The 21,990-nt window shown below is 34.1% G+C and overlaps 2 protein-coding genes across 3 annotated transcripts in view; both read right to left on the bottom strand.

Annotated features, from left to right (window-relative positions):
- Window positions 1-354: 354 nt before the first annotated feature.
- Window positions 355-18,281, bottom strand: LOC125682654 (uncharacterized). 2 transcript variants are annotated; one of them, XM_056159568.1, is made up of 7 exons: window positions 17,003-18,281; window positions 16,694-16,905; window positions 12,779-12,929; window positions 12,602-12,667; window positions 3,195-3,251; window positions 3,001-3,088; window positions 355-699 (listed from the first exon to the last, which is right to left on the bottom strand). In XM_056159568.1, exons 1-7 carry the CDS (start codon window positions 17,190-17,192, stop codon window positions 513-515), a joined length of 951 nt encoding a protein of 316 aa, XP_056015543.1. In that variant the 5' UTR covers window positions 17,193-18,281; the 3' UTR covers window positions 355-512. The 2 variants fall into 2 exon arrangements, 1 of the variants encoding a protein (XP_056015543.1); XR_008801493.1 differs by lacking the exons at window positions 355-699; window positions 12,602-12,667; window positions 12,779-12,929; window positions 16,694-16,905; window positions 17,003-18,281 and adding exons at window positions 6,152-6,205; window positions 8,041-8,162; window positions 8,593-8,656; window positions 9,799-12,593 and having other exon boundaries at window positions 3,025-3,088.
- Window positions 18,282-18,351: 70 nt separating this feature from the next.
- Window positions 18,352-21,990, bottom strand: part of LOC125682541 (mucin-17-like) — a 36,804-nt gene continuing 33,165 nt past the window's right edge. The window contains exon 16 of the mRNA XM_056144330.1: window positions 18,352-21,983. Within this exon, the coding sequence (XP_056000305.1) occupies window positions 21,740-21,983 (244 nt within the window). The 3' untranslated portion in view covers window positions 18,352-21,739. The remainder of the gene's footprint in view (window positions 21,984-21,990) is intronic.

The raw sequence follows: 21,990 nt of genomic DNA, 5'->3' as shown, positions 1-21,990 counted from the left end.
CTACAGGTAAAACAAGTGCACTTACACTCAAAACTGTTTCATTGTATTCATTTGATGCTTTTTACCTATATTCAACATGGATGTACCGGTTAGCCTGTTCTACATCCTATTACAATGGGTCTCTCATGTGCTCCAAAAAATACTTATGCATATACTTCCTTCTCTCTTGCCATACATTGTATTGGTTGTATTGCTTTGAAGCATTGTAAGTAATTAGAATGAATAAATATCGGAACATGATTATGTCCTTTATTTGTTACGGAAGCACTGTGTGGAGATATGTACCGAGAAAGATGAAAGATCTGCACCAATAAAGAAATACTAATTAAAATAAAATAAATACAAAAGTATGCATGATCCAACCTTTATTGAAATGAGTTAAGTGTCTCGCTGACAAAATATCGTTTCAATTAGTATTTTAAAGAAATGTTCTGCATAAAAAGGAAGTTCTTATACAACAATCTATATCGTTTTCATAAATATTTTCATACGAGAACCTTGAAGAAAGTTTACTAGCTGATGACCTCAATGTAATCAACATCTGGTTCGATGTAATCATCTGAACAATCGTTACCGTCTCTGGGTGTGACGACCTCCTGTAAAGGTAATGTGTTGACTGTACAATATGGCTGTCTTCTTTCCTGCAGTGAGACGTCTATGATATTTGCACAAACGTATGGTGATTCCCGACGACGATATCTGAATGATATGTTGAAAAAAGTGAAGCTAACGAACAATGGTCAACCTCATAACTCCTATAAGAAATACAAAATAAAGAGTTGGCAAACAAGGAACCCTGGATATATCAGATATGGGATCAGGTGCCTAGGAGTAAGAATCCCCTACCAACCGGTTACATCAGCCGTGAGTTCTATATCTGATCAGGTAAAAGGAGTAATTTTAGTCCAAAACAGTGCTCCAAAAACATTCGGTTATTAATTGGTATGAAGCATGTCAAATAGCATTTGATCAATTGACAGATTATATTGCAAACTAGATACATGTAGTTAGATTCGATGTTCAATAAAATATCTAAGTAGGAAGCAGATGTGAATACGAATTTACTTATTTAAGGATTGTTTTATTTTACAAGACGTAGGTATTTAGGTACATGTATACATAAAACATGGAACTTTGTATACTTTATATCGTCTTGGGTTTATCATGATACGTATTTATGATCTTCATTGATTCCATCGAGTCCCCGAATCCAAAGAAATTTTGGAGAGGAAGTTTGAAATGGAAAGGGTGTTACATTCCAAATACTCGCTCAAAATAATTGTTTTGCAATGTTTTTCAAAAAAATGGTGTTCAAATTCTCGTAGCCTATTTTTCACATGTAAATGTACCATTACGAAGTCCAAAGGTGAATTTAAAAATGCATCTTCGTAATAACCTGTCGAAAATTTCAAGATGATGTTTCAATTACTATCAGAGCTATAGTCTTCACACTTTAACTTTACACGATCACTGTCTGTTTTCTTCACTTTGTCACGAAGAGTTGATATTTATTATCAATAACCCTATTTTGTTGAAATAAAGGTGTGGTTTTTTTTTTTACGTCAGGACATAAATTCACCGAAGTTAAGCAGATTTAAAGTGTCCCTAAATATACAAGGAAAGTATATTTGATTCTTAATCAGTCATATCGGACCACAAAAAACAAGTGTCAAATTTTTGGATCGACCTGTCCCTCCCTCAGGTCGATAGAAGAATTACATAGAAAAAGAATACAAAAAGCACACAAATACTAAAACTAAACAACAGAAGCTGATAACAAGTCTACATATTGAAACTATCGCGTTTGATATGGAGCAAGCCATTTTTAGATCGAGCATCACAACTGAACTGAACTAATCAGTCTTACTTTAGGATATAGGGCTCACGGTGGGTGTGACCGGTCGACAGGGGATGCTTACTCCTCCTAGGCACCTGATCCCACCCCTGGTGTGTCCAGGGTCCGTGTTTGCCTAACTATCCATTTTGTATTGCTTATAAGAGTTATAAGATTGATCAGTGTTCGTTATCTTCGCCTTTCACTAGATAAATTCAAAAAAGAAGGAGGTTACTAATCATGCAGTATGTTAACTTGTTCTAAGGTGGCAGGGGACAGTTTTTTGGGGTTCTGACATATGTGGGTAGGGGGTATACATCAAAGTCAAATTATGACAGACTAATGAAAAATCATATTTTCCTTTTATGTCAATACTGGTATTTCATATTGGTGTAGTTAATAAATTAGGAACCTAAATTACATGTAATCTATACATACTGGTGTTGGTGCACAAAACATTTTCTGAGCAGGTGCCCTTTTCTTACTTCGATTTCTTTTATGTTGGCTAATCCGCACCTCTCCCACACCAACACTGTACCAAGCGAGGGGATTTAGACACTGTGCAATCAAGAACCCTGTCTGCCCTTCTTACACTCTACCTTTCATATGGGACCATTCACCTTCCCTATCAGCTACAGACCTTTTGCTGGACCATGTATATTTTCACCGGAATTTCTTCAGCAACTCACTACGTACCGTAGTTTTGCATTCGCACCCATCTATATGCTAGGAATCATGGTGACACTTACATGTTGAAAGGTGAAGATAACGAACAGTGATCAACCTCATCACTCCTATCATTTTTATCAAGCACTCAGCTACATTTGGCATATACCGTAGACTTATTCTTTACATTTTTCACACATGTAAAAGAAAATTGATAGGGCCTAAAGTGCGAAACTCTCCCCTGCTACCTAATGACGGCTTATAATGAGTGTTTCGTACCTGAAGTTCTAAAGCTATATAACTAGTGTTGAACTTTGACCAATTTGAAGATTCACTGTTCATGTCGTAGGTCATTTTTGTGCTTTTTCATCCTTATTTATTTGATCTCGCATCTAGACGATATTCATATTGGTATTTACTGTACTTAAGCATTAAAATGCCATTTTTGTCGAAAACATATTTGTAAGTGATAAAAATATGAAAAAAATATATATATATACTCGGATTTCTTTAATTTCATTCCCAGAAAAGCTATGACGATGATGAAAATTCCATTCGTAGTCAATAGCAAAAGAAGTACGTATCCGGCTGCAAAAGATAAAACACAATTATAGCATCATTGTCATTTCAAAGAAGGCGTTGTTTAATGTATTGATTCAGATTGTATAAGCTGTGTAATTATTTTGATTCTTACTGCCTTTCCTTGACATTGAGGTGGGAAAAAAACCGGACATCTCGTCCTCGCCAGTTCCTGAAAAATGAGCAATGCTAACTGCAGTCAATAGAAAAATACTAGAAATTCTTTATATATCATATCAACAATCTCTCTCTCACTCTTTCTCTCTCTCTCTCTCTCTCTCTCTCTCTCTCTCTCTCTCTCTCCAGATTACAATTTTATCTCGTTAAATTTCGCAATTCCTATACTGTACGAACACGCCTTTGTCTCAAGTCAAATACACATTCTGTTATTCTATTAATTTAACACTGAGATAATGTTACACGTTTATTCAAATTTCCATATTCCTCATGACAGTATATACAATATGTATAGTATAATAACTATTGAAGCCAAATTCATTAACTGTGGGGTTGAATACATCACCACCTTTTTAAAAACACTAAAAAATAAATTTTGGATTGATGTATTCAAGTCCTACATTACATTAGTCTTATTGATGGGTCTACTGTTGCTGCTGATTCACCTCTGTTTTATAATCCACAGATTCATATTGGCGGAAAACCTATTTTTGATAAACAAATGTTTGACAGCAACATCAGACTAATTAATGATATTATTAATGAAGATGGTTCACTTTTTAGTTTTAAATATGTTTGTGATATTTATACAAACAATAGGATAGTTTTTAAAGAATTTAACAGCATTATCCATGCAGTAAGAGCATGGATACAAAAAAATTCAGACCCTGGAAAAAACATCATGAAGCTCACAATTCCATAACTTATGACAAATACTGACATAATTGTGAAATGTTGCAAATCCAATTTTTTCTATGGAATTTCTAATAAAAATAACTCGGTCTCAGATGGCAAAAAGAAATGGAGTGAGCTTTTAGATGTAGACGACAGGGAATGGAAAATAATCCACAAAATACCCTTCAGAGTGACAAAAGACTGTAAGATCCACTGGTTTCAATACAGCCTTATAAATAAAATTTTAGGAACAAATTCATTATTGTTCAAAATAAAAAGAATAGATTCTAAATATTGCAACTTTTGTCACTCTGAGGAGGAAATAATAGAACATATTTTATGGGAATGTGATTGTTTACAACTATTTCTCGTAGAATTCAAACAATTTTTAGAAGATAAGACTGACCGATAGATAACAATTACAAAGAAATCCTTTATATTAGCTTGTATTGAAAACAATGGTGATGTACAAAACACTATCATTTTATTTATGAAGTATTATGTTTATACTGCAAGATGCACTAAGAAACCTTTAAACTTGCCCAATGCAATATCACAAATGAGATTATTTTATGAAACACACAAATATATCGCATATACATGTAAGAATTGCGGGAAAAAAGATACTTAATGGAACAGATGGAACTTACTATTTACTTATTAAAACATGTCTCTATCTCTCTTTTTCTCTCTTTCTCACTATCTCTCTCCATGCACATAATTATAATTATTATACGACATGTTATATTCATGTACTTTATTATGTGTACAAAAATCAATAAAAAACTATTGAAGCCATCTTTTGTTTGTTATTATGTTCTAGAGATAAAAAACATTAGTTAACAAACATTAATCATGTGGTGTGAAAGCACACGATGTAAATTTCGGTGACATATTTTTCATCCATTGAGATTGGACTAGAAATAAATTCACTACTTTGCCATTGGCTAGTTTTTCCCAGAACAATTGTGGAACGGTTACAGTCATAAACGTTCATGAATCTTCTACTTTATAATGAAAAGGTAAAGATAACGAGCAATGATCAAAATCATAACTCCTATGAGGAATACACAATGAAGAAATGGGAAAACACGGACACCTGAATATAGCAGAGGCAGGATCAGGTGCCTAAAATGCTTAAAATCAAGTGTAAGATGGCATTTCTTTGAGCTTAAAGCTGACAAAGGAATTTTATCCATAAAATGAAACCATTATTTTGTATTTACGCTTTATTTCATCGGAAATTGACATCGAAGTACATTGTGTGTTAGGTTGTAGGTAAAAAGATTCAATATAGATCGTGGTAAGTGTTGATGCTCGAATATTGTCTTACATGCAAGTCATACAATGTAGTGTTCAGTATTTTGGATTTTAGGTATAGTCCTAATCTTATCTTAATCTGGACACCTTTTTCTGTAATTTGAAGTCTTTCAATTTTAAAACAGTCAATATATAGATCAAGACATCTTGTGTTTTTGTGGTGGGGTACTTGTGATACAAGATAATTGCTAATTCACAAACCAGGAGTCGAGAAAGTGGCTATAAGAGTGCTCAATTTCATACTTCTTTTAAGCAATAGAAAATAGGGCAAACACGGATCACTGGATAAACAACCGTTCCATGTTGAAGGTCACATCCGTCAAGAACCCTATATGTTGATAAGGTACACGGAGTAATTCGTAATCAAAATCAGTTTGCAAAGGACGGTCTAACAATTGGTATCAAACACATCAAACAGTATTCAATCTAATGGCAGGTTGTATTTGTAAATAAGATCATTTTAACGACTATAGAATTTTAAAACTGCTGACTTTAAGGGAGACTGTTACAATCCCTGCGACATCAACTTATTTGTCTTTAACCTACCTTGATTTAACAAGATTACCGTTAACGGTACATAATACGCCAGTGAGAAGATTATATGTTTTTTTAAATTATGTTTGTTTTGTGACATTAATTAACAAACATGACAGATCAGAAGTTGCAGTTTAAGAATAAAGTAAAGAAAGTTATATATAATTGGTGATAAATTTGTGTTATATATACATGATGTGTAGAAGTAATATGATTTACTGTCAGTTAAATTAATACAAGTTTAACATTTGAAGGGATTTTTTTTTTACTTTACAGGGTTATGGATGTGAAAAAAAAATTAACACAAAAATATTAAATTCTAGTAGTTTAACAGCAGTTTAATTCAGCATCAACACACAAGCTTACCAAATCTTGTTCTCAATATCTAATTGTTCCAGATGTGTATGAAGTCAATATCTTCTGCTCATTAAAAAAAAGGAAACAAAATCAAATGAAACTTTCAACAATATAGTAACAGTAACAAACAAGAGACCCATGGGCCACATCGCTTAACTGAGTCACCTTTGCCCATATCTGAAGACTTTCCATATATATTTGCATGTAAAACCTTAGTCCCTATTATGACCCCAACTACCTCTGGAGGCCACCATTTTTGCAAACTTGAATCTATACTACGTCAGAAACCTTTCATGTAAATGTCAACTTCTTTGGCCCCAATGGTTCTTGAGAAGAAGATTTTTAAAGATTTTCCCTATATTTGTATGTAAAACTTTGACCCCCCCCCACTTGTGGCCCCATCCTACCCCCGGGGGCCATGATTTGAACAAACTTGAATCTGCACTATGTCAGAAAGTTTTCATGTAAAAATCAGCTTTTCTGGCTCAGTGGTTCTTGAGAAGAAGATTTTCCCTATATATTTGTATGTAAAACTTTGATCCCCTATTGTGGCCCCATCCAACCCGCGGGGCCCATGATTTGAACAAACTTGAATTTACATTATGTCAGGAAACTTTCATGTAAAAATCAGCTTTTCTGGCTTAGTGATTCTTGAGAAGAAGAGTTTTAAAGTTTTTCCCTATATATTTGTATGTAAAACTTTGATGCCCCGGGGGCCATGATTTGAACAAACTTGAATCTGCACTATGTCAGAAAGTTTTCATGTAAAAGTCAGCTTTTCTGGCTCAGTGGTTTTTGAGAAGAAGATTTTTAAAGATTTTTTCTATATATTTGTATGTACAACTTGATCCCCTATTATGGCCCCATCCAACCCCCGGGGCCCATGATTTGAACAAACTTGAATTTGCAATATATCAGGAAGCTTTCAGGCATATTTCAGCTCTTCTGGCCCAGTGGTTCTTGAGAAGATTTTTAAATGACCCAACCCTATTTTTGCATTTTTGTGATTATTTCCCCTTTGAAAGGAACATGGCCCTTCATTTGAACAAACTTGAAAGCCCTTCACCCAAGGATGTTTTTGGCCAAGTTTGGTTGAAATTGGCCCAGTGGTTCTGGAGAATGTGAAAAGTTTACAGACGGACAGACAGACGGACAAAATGTGATCAGAAACTCACTTGAACCTTCGGTTCAGGTGAACTAAAAACTTGGATCGTCATGCAGTGAAACATAATACTATTTTTTTAATCATTAAAAAAAATTATTAGTTTTAAAATCATCATAACACAACATAAAAAACATGCATTTGCTCCAAGTAAAATAACAACAATTAAATTAAAAATACAAAGAACTATCCAGACTTAATCACAGCATGTTCACATCTGTTCCAAAAAAAAAGCTAATTTTGTATAGATGCATATCTTTTCTGTCTACATGGAGATAATTATTAGGACTATCAAAAGGCAGTGGTATTTTGTAAAAGCTGCATTTTTGGGTACCCATGGCGTCTTCATTTTCATATGTACATGTATGTATTCCATTTCTCTTTTGATACACATATTTTACATACTGATATATCTTCTTAATCTGAATTTATGTCATGTTTTGTTGCAAAATTTAAATCAAACATCTGTGTATAATTCCCCCCCCCCCATGTTTATTCCCTAAAGTATATTTGTAATCTTTAATGCTCGTCTAATGGCAAAGAAAGGGAAGTGTCTCAACATGCAAATTTGTATAAATGCACAGTCAGACATAGATGGGTATATGAGAAGAGCCACCATTGGTTACAGACACTATTTTTGGAACAGACACTTACATTGTTGTTCTTACTTGTTCATTAACATAATATAGATAAGTGAACAAGGTATTGTTGACATGAACATTAACATGCCTCTTACCTGGATTTTACCAGTTACATTTGATTCCTCATTACCAGATGAAAACAATGCCCTTTTGGTTGGTTTATTCTTTTCATTTTGTATTGTAGTTCCAAATGTAGAAATTGCCAGATTTTGTCCATCTATCAATAATTTGTGAAAATGAGAACAAAATCATGTAGAAATGTTTTAAAATATGACTATTAACAGCATGTGAAATAATGGGATGCAAGTTTATCAGTGACCATAAATGTACCCGAGATATTGTCATGACTTTGCCATGGCTATTTCTCTTGAATAAATATGAAATGTCAGACTATTCTTATGCTTTGTTATGTACAATGCAAAGTAGATACTTCAATTTCAATCAGGTTGGCTTAGGTTGTTTATTCTGTTATAAAAATTCACTGTCTCAATTTAACCCTTGTATTGCAGTGTGGTCAACAAACTAGAATTGTCTATAGTAATATCAAAGAATGCTTTGTGCTAGGTTTGGCTGAACTAGAAATTGACTCACCATGGCCAGTTATGGAAAAAAAAAAGAAAAAAAGAAATCATTAATTTTAACCTTACCACATTTGTCCTCATTTGGAGTAATGGGGACACATCCAAGCAATTGTTGAGAAGGTTCAGGCAACTGTCAATGTAAATGTATGCAAATGTATAAATATATATACTAAATATAATTTACTGGACATGAATTTGTTATTATCGAATCTAATTGTGGTGCCAACCAGGGTTGGGCGGTCAAAACCGCCCCCGGTTTTAAACAGTGGTTTTAACCGTCCTGGTCAATACTCCCCAAGTGGTCAATACTGGTCAATTGTGAATTAAACTGTCCATTTTCCTATTTTTGTACATTTCTTGCAAAGATAAAGATAAATTAAGTCTTTTAATTATATGGATCAATTGTTGATTAATATTTTTCGTTAGATAATCATATGTAATTTCATAAGTTTAATATATTTGGTTTGCTGAAACTGACCGAAATATCTTCAGTACCAACCAGAGGGTCACAGTTCTATAGCATAGCTTGACAATTGGAGACAGACCTTTTACTACATGTACCTGGACAGATTAAGAATAAAAGGTAGCTGGACATTACCTGAGCACTGGAAGCAGAGTTGACAGGTGTTAATAAGCATAGGCTGGGACCAGAGATGAACAGTGTGCCAGTAATTGTTATGAAAACATCACCAACACACCCCCTCAAATGTTTATTCAACTGTTAAATGAAGATTGATGAAACAATTCTTATATAAGTAGTTCTTGTTAAACTAAGGAATTTGAACAGAAACTTTTACATCATCCCCAATTCAACAGAGTCATTTGTACATTATTTATTTAATATTATGACTTATAAGTATATTATAAACTGATAGTGCATGTTATGAATTACAGTATTTACCATAATGGTCATTTAAACATTTAAAATAAATAACATACTATAATGACCAAATAATCTTCAATCGACCAGTATTAACCAGTATTGACCGCTTTTAACCAGTATTGACCACTGGCCCGGTCATTACGCATATTGGCCACTTTTTTCCAACCCTGCTATATACTGCCAACTGATAAGGTTAATTATGATATATATATATATATATATATATATATATATATATATATATATATATATATATATTTGTGTATATATAGGGGTCTAATGCTCTTATTAATGTTTTAATCATCTCTATATTAAAATTTTAAAGCAAATATTTTATTTTTATTCAAACGAGAGCATTCAAACATTAGAAATAACTTAGTGTAACTTACTTGTACTTCTGCATCATGTGATGTACAAAGGTCTCTAGGGGTAATGTCCTTAAATTCTTTAATTTCCACTGGGACAACAGCAAGTACATTAGAAGGAAACTTAGTCAGTTTCCTGGGTTGCTCTGATGCTGGACTCCTGGCCAAACGTTTTTCTACATGATACACACGTAAACCGTGGGTGGGCGATGGTAACGCAAGTGTAAATGCCCGCATTGTCCTCGTATTGGCATCCTTAATGTGCTCTGTAAGTGAGCGTATTTCATTTTTCAAACGCAACACCCTTTCTATTGACCTGTTGCATTTAACACAAATACCTTTAGGTCCGTCGAAATTGAAATTCTCCTTCGACTCGATCACTTTTTCTATATTCTGAACCCTTTCAGCAGTTAATTTTAATTTCAGGTTATTCAATTTTTTCACAATAACGTCACCAGATGTAGTAGTTTCTCGTGTTTCAAAACAAAACCCACAAATTACACAAACGTTTTCTTGTAAATAAATTCGACATGACGTCAAGGGCGCCGCCATTACAAACAACATTCGATACCTTTCGGATTTTTACTGTGATAACCGTGTGATAATCTTGTTCCGACTTACACTTATGCCTCGGCATAAGCTGTCATCTGATTGGCTAATGACTCACGTGACTGAACACGAGTCTCTGTGGGTCGTTGTTAGATCTTTGTGTAGCGATTGCATGAGCGGATCAAAGATCTAATTTTAATTAGATTGTTATTTAACAAGATATACTTTGATATGTATTTAAATTGACCTACTTCATTAAAAACAAACTCTGTGTGTGTTTTTGTAGGTTTTTTTTTTTCCATGTATATACAAGGGACTTATGAATTTATGAACTTAAATAGTTGAAATTGAAAAGAAAACACTAATTGTTTCTTCTCCGTTCGATGTATGAATATTGTGCGTTCAAATTCTCAAGTACAAATGTAAAATAGATCAAGCTAACAGCCGTGTGTGACATTGCCGTAATATGCGGACATTTGTTAGTGTAACACGTTGCTACAGCTTTACAGTTACGATTGACAGACTTCATATTTTATAAGAAACTTTGAACTGTAGCCTATAATGATTAAACGTACAAAATTTGTAAAAATTGTGAGAACCCATGGACAAATTCATACGATAGAACATACTGTCTGAATATATATCGCACATCTCCATGCGTAATACACGTGTACATGCTGGGCCTGTGTAATTGAAATGTTTACCGGGGTATTCCTAGATAGGATGTTCTATCGTTAAAATGATAATGTCCTACGGACCGATTGTGGTGAGGGCCTGTCCCGAGACACATTTAGATTATTCTAACTAGGGTATTCCGTATGGCCGTATAAGTTTGTACTGTATGTTTGATTCGAACATTCATTCTGTTTCGAACAATATCATTTTTAAAGTAACAAAAGGTAGGGTAATCGGTACTTTTAAAGCCATCGGAACGGACTTCGGAATCAAACATACACGATAGGTGTAACCCTCCCCCCCCCCTCCCCTCTCCTCTACCTTTTTACTATAGGCCATGACTCTCATATTTACTCGTTTAGATATTGTTTTTTATTTTAAAAAATATATAACAACATAAAAACTCACCTCTTTGCTGTTTCTTTTTGAGTCGTATCAACTGCGTTAGATGTATGTATTGCGTTCCTTGGAATCTGACGTTTCCAGACGACACTTTTGTTATTATTATTTATTTCTTTTCGACATGGCCGCATTGATTACGAGTTAATTTTTTTAATGGAAAGTGTTAATCTAACTTTGCATTTTAATTTTAGTTTACAAAATTGAGTCGTGAGTAATGCGGCCCATGTGAATTTATAGACTGAAGTTGGCAAATTTATGCGATTTTCCCGGAAAACGTGAAACTGCGGTAGGTTTGGGCATTTACTTGAGTGCTTTAAACATCCAGTGTGAGGAAACGATTGCGCAATACAACTTGGCTCATGTTATGGATAAAAAATATAATCTTAGATTTATTCTAAAGTGTTCTTTAATTTTTCCAAATTTGGTAGACCAAAAATGGCATATTGTGGGTCATGTTCTTTGTTGAAGACGTTTTTGATTTCACTTGGACACAATATTGCCAGTTATGCAGTTATAAATGTTTTAAACAGAAAAATATCTATGATCCTTATCAAATTTTGAGTAGTACTTCAATACTGGTGTATAGATACATAATGATTTTTAAACCTGATTACACACATTAAAAGTCTTTTTACTAAAGAATCTAATCTACATAACATTTTATGTTTGTATATTCTATAGGCTACATAATTAATAAGTAAATTTAAGGATTTGGTTTTATCATTTTGTTCTAGAAAAAATCCAACAACAATGTGTTTCCATTGAACTTTGAAGGATAGATTACTGCTAACAGTGTTCCATATATTTAAAACATCATCACACTCGTAAATCAAATGTTTTGTAGTCTCAACTTGCTTACAATGTGTACTTTCATTCTTTACATCTTTTTTCCATTTGCTAATATATGTAACTTCTTTAATATGGTAAGATAATCCACATTCACAAACAAACGTTGACTCAAATCGATTTAAGCGAAAAGAATTCTTAAGGGAAGTACGAGGTGAAAACGAGCGATAAATTGATTCATTCACCTTTCCAAATTAACCTCTGGCTCAGGAAGTAAACGTAGCTCAATGACTACTCCAATATTTCCATATTCAATGCTTTTGAAATGATAAATTCTTTCAACTCCCAGATGTTTAAAAAGTTAAAAATTATATATGAATCTTAGATAAAAGAATATCATATACTAATTACTTACCTGTCGTGCAATTGTAGAACGTTTTTGTAGTTGTTTCAGTCGTACTTTTCGATTTCGGTAGAGCGACTACAAATGATGAATTATACTTCATTAAGCAAAAAATCCATCTGCTTGTGTTTCCTCTATTACCTTAGAGTGAGAATATCCGATCTAGTCAAGTGAAAATGCATTATTTACCTTTCCATCGGAGTGAGAATCCCTTTGCTGAGTGGCGTTCGTCAGACACGAAGGTTAATCTTATCACGTTACCCCTCACCACCTGCTTAAGTTGATCAAAGTCGCCACACCTCTTCAGGGCAAGAAAACAACATGGTTCTTGTTCTGTAATCTGTTACGAACGATGGTGTTAATAGAATATTCCCAATAATATACTTACAAATGTTTACCTTCATAAAGAAAACAATATTATGCGTTCTTTGGACAATTTTATTTGGATTTTTTGTACTGTTTGTAATCCATACAATGTAGTGTAAAGGAAGTGATTTTTGAAACCTACAGCTTCAGATATCAATACCACATAAACATAGAAAAATCACAAAAATCCACATCTGCTTCATTCTTACATATGTTACTGAACATATATATTAACCGGAAACTAACAATTCAACTAATGACAAACGGGATAACTTCATCTTCGTTCACATTCCACATTTATGTAGCAATACTCCATTATCACCTGGGTATGTAGTATATTTATTAAAGTCCCATACAACCGAAAGCTTACAGCTTCAAAGGATTTCGTTTCTTAATGTAGCCATGTTAGATAGCTCATGGCAAGTGTGACCAGTCGGCAGAAGATGCTTACTCCTCCAAGGCACCTGAAACCACCTCTGGTATATTCAGGGGTCCGTGTTTGCCCAACTCTGTATTTTGTATTGCTTCCAGTATTATGAGATTGATCACTGTTCATTGTCTTCGTCTTTCAGGACAACAATTCGATAAGATATATATCAATTACGCATGAGTATTGATATGCAGTATTTTATGTGATGATATTAGAAGGATATCAGCATTTTTTAAAATCAAAAGGTTTATGTACAAGGGAAGAAGAAATTACAAGGAGAACGGGAAGTCATACTTAGAATCCACCGTTTCATATACTTCATACAAATATCTTAAAATCATCAAAACTCATAATGAAAGATATCAATCATACGCCTGTGGATGTTACCCCCTTACCCTGGCTTTGTCATTTTTTGACCCGCCTTACGCTTCTCCCATCGATTGTGCTAGTATGTTGTAAAAACCACAAATGTACTGAATTAGACTTGAAGTATAAGCTAACCTTTCAACTTTTATTATTTTCAACTGGCTGTCACCATCACAAATGATTTAATGAACAGAGCCAATGAATGAGGGGCGTTCACCATCCACCCCTCCCGAAAACAACATTGAAAACTATAAAATAATTGTCTCAACTCTTTTCCACAAACATAGCCTTGAGGCAACACTAATGATATGAAAACCACTAATGATGTATGTTGCATTAATGAACACATTTGTGTTTTCTAATGAAAAATAATACAGAATTAATGATGCACCATGATAACCATTAATGATTGATTGATTGATGTTTTCTGCCACACTCAACAATTTTTCAGTTATCTGGTGGCACCCAGTTTTTATTGGTGGAAGAGAGAACACAGATACAATGTACCTGGGACGTGACCACTAACCTTCCGAAAGTAAACTGGGAAACTTTCTCACTTACCGGCGCGAGCGAGATTCGAACCCGCGCCGACAGTGGTGAGAGGACGTGTGATTTTGAGCGCGATTCTCTAACCCCTCGGCCAAGGAGGCCCTACCATTAATGATAATCCGTTTGCTAATGAAAAAATAAAGTTTAAACAGACGATTAATAATCAATGGTTATGATAGTGCATGATTATAGCGATCTAGTTTGCCAAAACAACCTATCATTGGGTGAAATGTTGTCTGAAGTGTTTCATACCGAATGTTAGACTATTCTTGTCAGATTGATTTTAACTACGGATTACTCCGTTTACCTGGTCAAGAGATAGGGCTCACGGCTACTGAGACTGGTCGACAGGGGAAGCTTACTCCTCCTAGGCACCTGATCCCACCTGTGGTATATTTTGGGGTCCGTGTTTGCCGAATTCTCTATTTTGTATTGTTTATAAGGGATATGAGATTGATCACTGTTTGTTATTTTAACCTTTCATAGAGGACAATCCCTCGAAATATTAGAGCAATATTGAATGTCGTAAAAATATTACAGTCAATTGAAAATGACAACCAAAACCTGATTGGTAACCGTGACCTTTTTTTGTACAAGTATGCAAAAATGACGTCTAGTGGTATTCATTATGACGTTTTATGATAACTTTTATTTGATAAAATAGGGGTCTTTTTTGCTAAAGAATGATTCAAAATTCAAAGCAAACGAATCACGTGTATGAAACGTTTGCCTCACTTGGGATCGAGGTATGAAAAATGCAAGTTCACACATGTACCGGCATCCTGTTGACATGTGTTGAGCCCGAAAAGATACAGCGAAAAAGAAAGATTGAAACAGACTCAATGTATACTAAGATGAAGTTGATTGCCCTAGTAAGAGGAATTACCAGATCTATTTCATAAGATATGAAAAACAAAAAGGCTTACAGATAATTGATTTTGAGATTAATTAACAAAAGTCATCTCAATACTAATCTAAGTAATAAAATACCAATAGTAAGATTAGAAATCAACTGTTTGAAGTTTTTGGCTATTTACAATTAGAGTGCTGCAGTCATCTAGTCTCTTGTTAGTTAAAAGATGATAAACCAAACACAAGGTATTTAATTTCTTGACTTAATAAGATCACGAATTATAATTGTTTTATATATACAACACTCCATGCATGATCGTATTACTGAATGCTAAATATTTTTCTATATCATAAATTCCGTGAGTAATGTAAGTATGCACTGCATTATGTGTAATTACATGTGCGTTGAAAAGGTTTTGCCACGAGAAGGGGAATTTAAACGCGTTTCCCCCATTCTCTCTCCCCTGCTCGCTAACACCTAAACTCTATCAATGCTAAAATTACAAGTTTCTTGTAAACCACTTTTAAAACGTTTGGTCTACATTAAAGGGAATGTGAATTTCATTCACATCACAGGGGCCAATGATACCGTTTTTAGTGTTTAAACTAAAAGAGTTCCGTTATACAATATGTCTCTCTTTGTTTTGTTTCCATTTGGTTTTGCTTCGTTGGATTTCGTTCCATATTTACCGGTACCCACCAACAACATGATCAAATCGCTGTTATTGTTGAAGATCTAGAAAGTGTAATAGCAGTATCTAATTGGAAAATGTTACGTTTCACATTTTCCTAAGACTTCAAATCAACACGAAATTCACTTTCATCCGTGTTATTAAAGTAGTTATATTTCTGTTCCTTTTTCAAACGCAAATATTGTATACTCAAGTAGCCGGCAATCTGTAGAGGAATGAAATATTCTCGGGATCATTAGATGATGTAATATTCATTTCCCTGTGTGATTTCTATTCATATAAGATATTTTAAGGAAAGAGTCCATTAAATAGATGAACCTAAACAAATTGAATTTCATGATCCAATATGAGTTCATTTATATTGAGATCGACAATTATAGTCAAAAGGCATTGAAATCAAAATCTTTGGACGATCAAAAGCGTTGTCCTGACAATTCTAGTAAGCTTCACATTATATTGATGTGATTTTACTGTGAATTTTCACGGTTTGTTTTTAGAATATTATATTATGTTCTATAGTTGAGGATAATAATAGAGTTAGACTCGTTCTAATCTGAAAACGATTTGGTATATTGACTTTAAACTTAAATCAAACTAATATTGCAATACCACACTATGTTTCTTATCTCAATGGGAAAAGTGTATTATGAAGGGAATTATTATATCTTAGATATTGTGTATTGACTTCCACCTAAATATGTGACCTTTTTTCCATTCTCCGTTGGACGGTCTCTTAATACAGGTTTGACTGTATACCCTGCTGATGAAGAAAATGGTTTTATGACGAAGACCAGTAAAGTAAGAAGTTAGCGACAAATAAGAAATAGATTCAAATGTCACGTATCTCACCTCCAAGAAATCTGTACATGGTCCATACTGATATTTATAAATGTAAAACTTGTCAAATGTAAAAGTGACATTTGTTGTGGGATCTCCCGTTGTGAGAATCCAGGTGTAATTGACGTTGTTGGGATAGGGTCCAGGATAACCCGGGGACGCCAATCTCCCTGTGTTCCCTGAGATGTACTGCACCACCGGTTGTCTCTCCGCCCATCCGTAAACTTCAATACCAACATTACTGAATTTTACTCTCCTATTTCACAACATATTAGTCATCTTTAATAACCTTGTTATGACTGAAAAAAAAAGGAATCTTACCTGTGAATAAAACAAACAACAGTGAATATATAACAAAGTACATGATTTGTCGTTTGAACACTCCCAAATAGTCTGTTAGGAAAGATTTACAAAATACACGCACGGAAACGAAAACCGGATCCGGCGTTAAATGTTCAATACGAATACATGAGTAATATTTTGATTTACCATTAATGCACATTTTTACCATGAAGGAAGGTGGTCGACAAGGGATGTGGGAAAACAATAATTTGTTTAGACGTCCTTGAAGTGAGAAGGAAATATTTTTGAGATAGCCTAATCACAACATAGAATGACAGTGTTTTGGTTCAATATCAGCAGGTTTAAGTCTCCTCCTTCCAATCGCTAGTTCGGTGAACGGAAATATTCAGTTTTGATTTTATTAAACTTTCTCCAAAATAGAACTCCTAATAATATTGTTAAGTTAGTAGTTAGCAACAAATGAGAACTTAATTAAAATGTACTCTACTCAAAGCAGGCCTCTCACACTACACTGCCACCATTTTGTAACGTGTAGCGGTCACCCATCAAAGGGTTGATCACGCTCAGCTATGCTTAACTTACGTGATCAACAGAGAGACTCTACTACATATGTACATCTCTAGAAAAGCTAACTCACAAACAAGGCAGTACAAGTTCCCTAAATATTGACCGTTACATTAAGCAGATGTATACCCAAGGGAATGTATCAGTGTATTCTAAAACACAAAAATACCCATGATTGAATATTTTCCGAGTTCATTAAGCATGTACAAGTAGGAAGAGATGTGATGATGTATAAAGATATACATATTATGTTTTTACATATTTACAAGTTTAATCAAAGGACAAAGTTTTCTCGTGGACAGTGCTTGTCCACGATAAAACTTTGTCCATTGATAAATCTGGTGCATCAAAATTGGTACCATATAAGTTTTACATTGACATGTTTCATTTTCTTTCCATGTGGTACAAAATCCAATCTATTTTGCGTGTCGGCAGATTCCCCAATTTAAACACGGATTAAAGCTTGATACATATATGTAACATATTGTGGTAATTAAACCGGAACTTAAGTCAACAAAAGAAACTATCATGGCGTCATTTAGACCGTCTATATTGAAATTTTAAAAAGCTGATCGTACAATGAAGGGTAATTATTGTTTCCAATATCATACGAACTGCGTGTTGAAGAGCATATATTTCGTAAAGATCCACATAGTAAAACGTCGTTTTAGAGAATTTTTCCAGAGTGCATGAAATTGTTGACAATTCATCAAATAACCGAAATTTGTTAGCATCAAATTAGCATCACATTCAAGGAACCCTGCCCGATTTATTGTCACAATACAATACTTAACACATACATGTACAATAAATGTCATTTATTAACTAATGTTAATATCATAGTATACAAATATTGGGTTAATACATGGGACAATAAAGAGTATTACAAATATACTGCATGAACAAAAATAAAACACAGCCTCTTAGTATCTTCCCATAGAATGAAGAGAACAGTAAATGTACCCCAAATCTAACTGACCATGGGTATTCCAAATCGAACTAACCATGGGTATTCTAAATCTAACTGACCATAGGTATTCCAAATCTAACTGACCATGGGTATTTCAAATCGAACTGACCATGGGTATTCTAAATCTAACTGACCATGGGTATTCCAAATTGAACTGACCATGAGTATTCTAAATCTAATTGACCATGGGTATTCCAAATCTAACTGACCATTGATATTCTAAATATAACTGACCATGGGTATTCTAAATCGAACTGACCATGGGTATTCTAAATCTAACTGATCATGGCTATTACAAATTTAACTGACCATGGGTATCCCAAATGTACGTGATTTTTCTGCACAATGATTTAAAACAAAACAGTAAATGAATGTGTAAAATCATATACAATGCATGTACATGCAGCATGAGCTTAATCGGTATTACTCTCATTCACAAACGTTTCTTTCATTCAAATCAATCCACATTAACAAGCATACCGACAATATTCATCAAAACAAAGTAAAAGGTGGTATATGAAAGACAATTTTTTTTTCTAGAGTATACCCTTGAAATGAAAATTATTAAAAATCAATGCTGGTACATATATTTATTCATGTACTTCCGTTAGCATTAATGCTGGTATTTATACAATGTACATGTACTTTCGGCAGCATTAATGCTGGTATTTATCAATGTACTTCCGTTAGCATTAATGCTGGTACTTATCCATGTACTTCCGGTAGCATTAATGCTGGTATTTATTCATGTACGTCCGGTAGCATTAATGCTGGTTTCAGTTGGATTTAGTAGCATTAACTCAGGTTTGAAACCAGAAAGTTTTGAGAGAAAATAGTGTCTACAAGCATTTCTAGCATTCAAATTAGCAATGATTGCAAGTCATTCACAATTCACAAGTCAAGCATTTAGGAAATGTACATGCAAAATATTCAATGTCATTTTCGTGTATGTACATATATATACAAAATAACTATTGAACAAAATTGAATGACTTTCATGGCTAACATTTTGTACATTTTCTGTTTTATAAATTGTGTTACAGTGCATGTTGTGATAACGTGATCTAATGTAAGCTAAGTACAATGAATGGTACTAGACTTTTATAAAACAGTACAAGAGTCAGATACAAAACGACTACATAATCTAAAATGCAATTATAACTACATGCACTTTGTAACAGGTACACAGGTTTATCAAACATATCCTAGAAGTACCAGGAATCTATCCTGTTTAATTCAATTCAATACTACATGAAATAGGGAAGTGTTATATTCAGTGATATCGTGTACATTTGAGAATTACTCGAAAAGGATCTAATCAGATCTAAAATTGTTTTCATCGAGTTCGCGTGAAGTATGTCTATAAATACGAACGGGCAATTGGTACGTTATTTATTAGACTTTACCTCCTGACACGGAAGTATGTCTGCTGATATTTGTGAAGGTCCCCGTTACACTAAGTGTGGAGATTAAAATTTATAATTAGTTTTTTATTTAGATCCTATGGTTTTTGGAAATTAGTTGTCTGATATGAGATGAAAATATCGACACACGACAAATGTTTATTATTTCCTTAAATGTGGATGTTTTAGTGCAAACAAAATCTATACAATGTGTTATTTTATACAGCTTAGTGCCATAAATAAGTCAACTTCTATTCATCTTAGAGTATAATTCACTGAAACAACTATCTTAAAATAATTTTTCATAAACTTATTCAATACGGAACTTTCGGGATATCCCGATTATATTTGACGTTTATACACCACGGTCACGTGATAATAACCAATTGTAGGGCAAAGTTGACATCGATACATAAGGTGTTTCGCTAACAGACGGTCCGTAAAGAGCTATGCGCAGTCCCACGATGACGATCCAAGTCATTATTGGTGCTTGGTATCTGGGTGTAAGTTAGATGGAGGGGAAAAGGCGCATTTAAACGCGTACCATTGGATGCAAGGCGTGAAGTTTTACCGATATCCTCAAGATATTCCCTAGATTTCTTTCCCGCGCCGACTCGCATAATTTAATCAATTGTATTTTCCTATAAAATGTTTGTAGTGATTCCTTTCTTTCAAAGATAGCATTTAAATGCAGGAAATTGATACCAGTTGAAATATTCCATGTTTGTTTACTTAGTTGTTATTGTAAACCGGAAGTGACATGCCCTACAATTACATTCAACGGGCGATAAAAGTCAGAGTGGATCCGTATCTCGAAAGTCCCGTATTCACGGTAACATTTGCACCATTAACAGTCCAAATATTTGCAGTTTCTCGTCTGAGTATCTTAGTTTTCCTGTGCATTCATACACCTACCATATTACTGTAAGAACACCACACTTAACGTTTCCGTTCCACTCTTAAAAAGAAATATAAAAAGAAATCGAATGCTGAAAGTTAATGTTAAAGTTTCATAAATCATGTGTCTACAATTCTTGGTAAAAGTTTTAAAATCATGAAAAGAATAATGTACACATGCTTTGTAATACATATTTTACATATCATAAAGATCAAAGCAAAAAAGGAGTTCAGAATGATTGTTCAAACAATATATATTTTTCAATGAAATCCATAGCGTAAACCATGGAAGTTGACTCACATTTGGCTCTATACTGTATTTTAAAAATCACATCGAGCTCAACGCTATTGTAATTAACAGAGTAATATGATTGGTCGATATCACTATTGGCAAAAAATCGAACATGAAAAGCGAAGATAACGAATAGTGATCAATCTCATAACTCCTATAAGGAATACGAAATAGAGAGTTGGGTGAACATGGACCCCTGGATATACCAGATGTGGGACCGGTGCCTAGGAGGAGTAAGCATCCCCTGTCGACCGGTCATACCCGCCGTGAATAAAGACAGCCACAGGGTAATTATTCATAACTCGATTATCACCATGAGAAATGCTTATCTGGCGGCCGCCTGGTAATGTTATGTGACGGTTGCCTTAAACGTATTTGGTGACCGTCTAAAATTCATTTGGCGGCCGCCAAATCAAATGTTTTTTTCACCTGGGTCTAACCGGCTCCCTTACCATGGAGAAATAGCAAGTTTAAAAATACATGTGTAAGGTCAGTCATCATATTGCATGTGTTATTTGATTGATTGCAAAAAGTACATTTTGTACATTTTGGCATTCACATCCGATTTTGTAGGCACTTTTCAGTTAAATTCTTAACATCACTTGTCCTTCATTTTCATCTTTAGGCAATTAATTCCATTCATATAAGTTGTTCTGTGTGCCTACATGTGGTCTTTTCACAAAAGCTTTGTCGTACACGTTTTCAGCAACACACACATACGGGTTCACCTTCTCCTCTTCCTGAATGGTGTCTTCGGAGAAATGTTCGAGTGGGATGGATTCGTAGACATTGTTGACGCTAAACATCGTCTTACGAGACACAGGTCTGATGTTATCATTTTGGTTCCGGCGAAAAGTCGAGGTTTCAGAAGCTCTGTTGA

This window comes from Ostrea edulis, chromosome 1, assembly GCF_947568905.1.
Source record: "Ostrea edulis chromosome 1, xbOstEdul1.1, whole genome shotgun sequence".
In the NCBI taxonomy this organism is placed as follows: Eukaryota; Metazoa; Mollusca; class Bivalvia; order Ostreida; family Ostreidae; genus Ostrea; species Ostrea edulis.
This window is presented reverse-complemented; position numbering and strand designations above follow the sequence as displayed.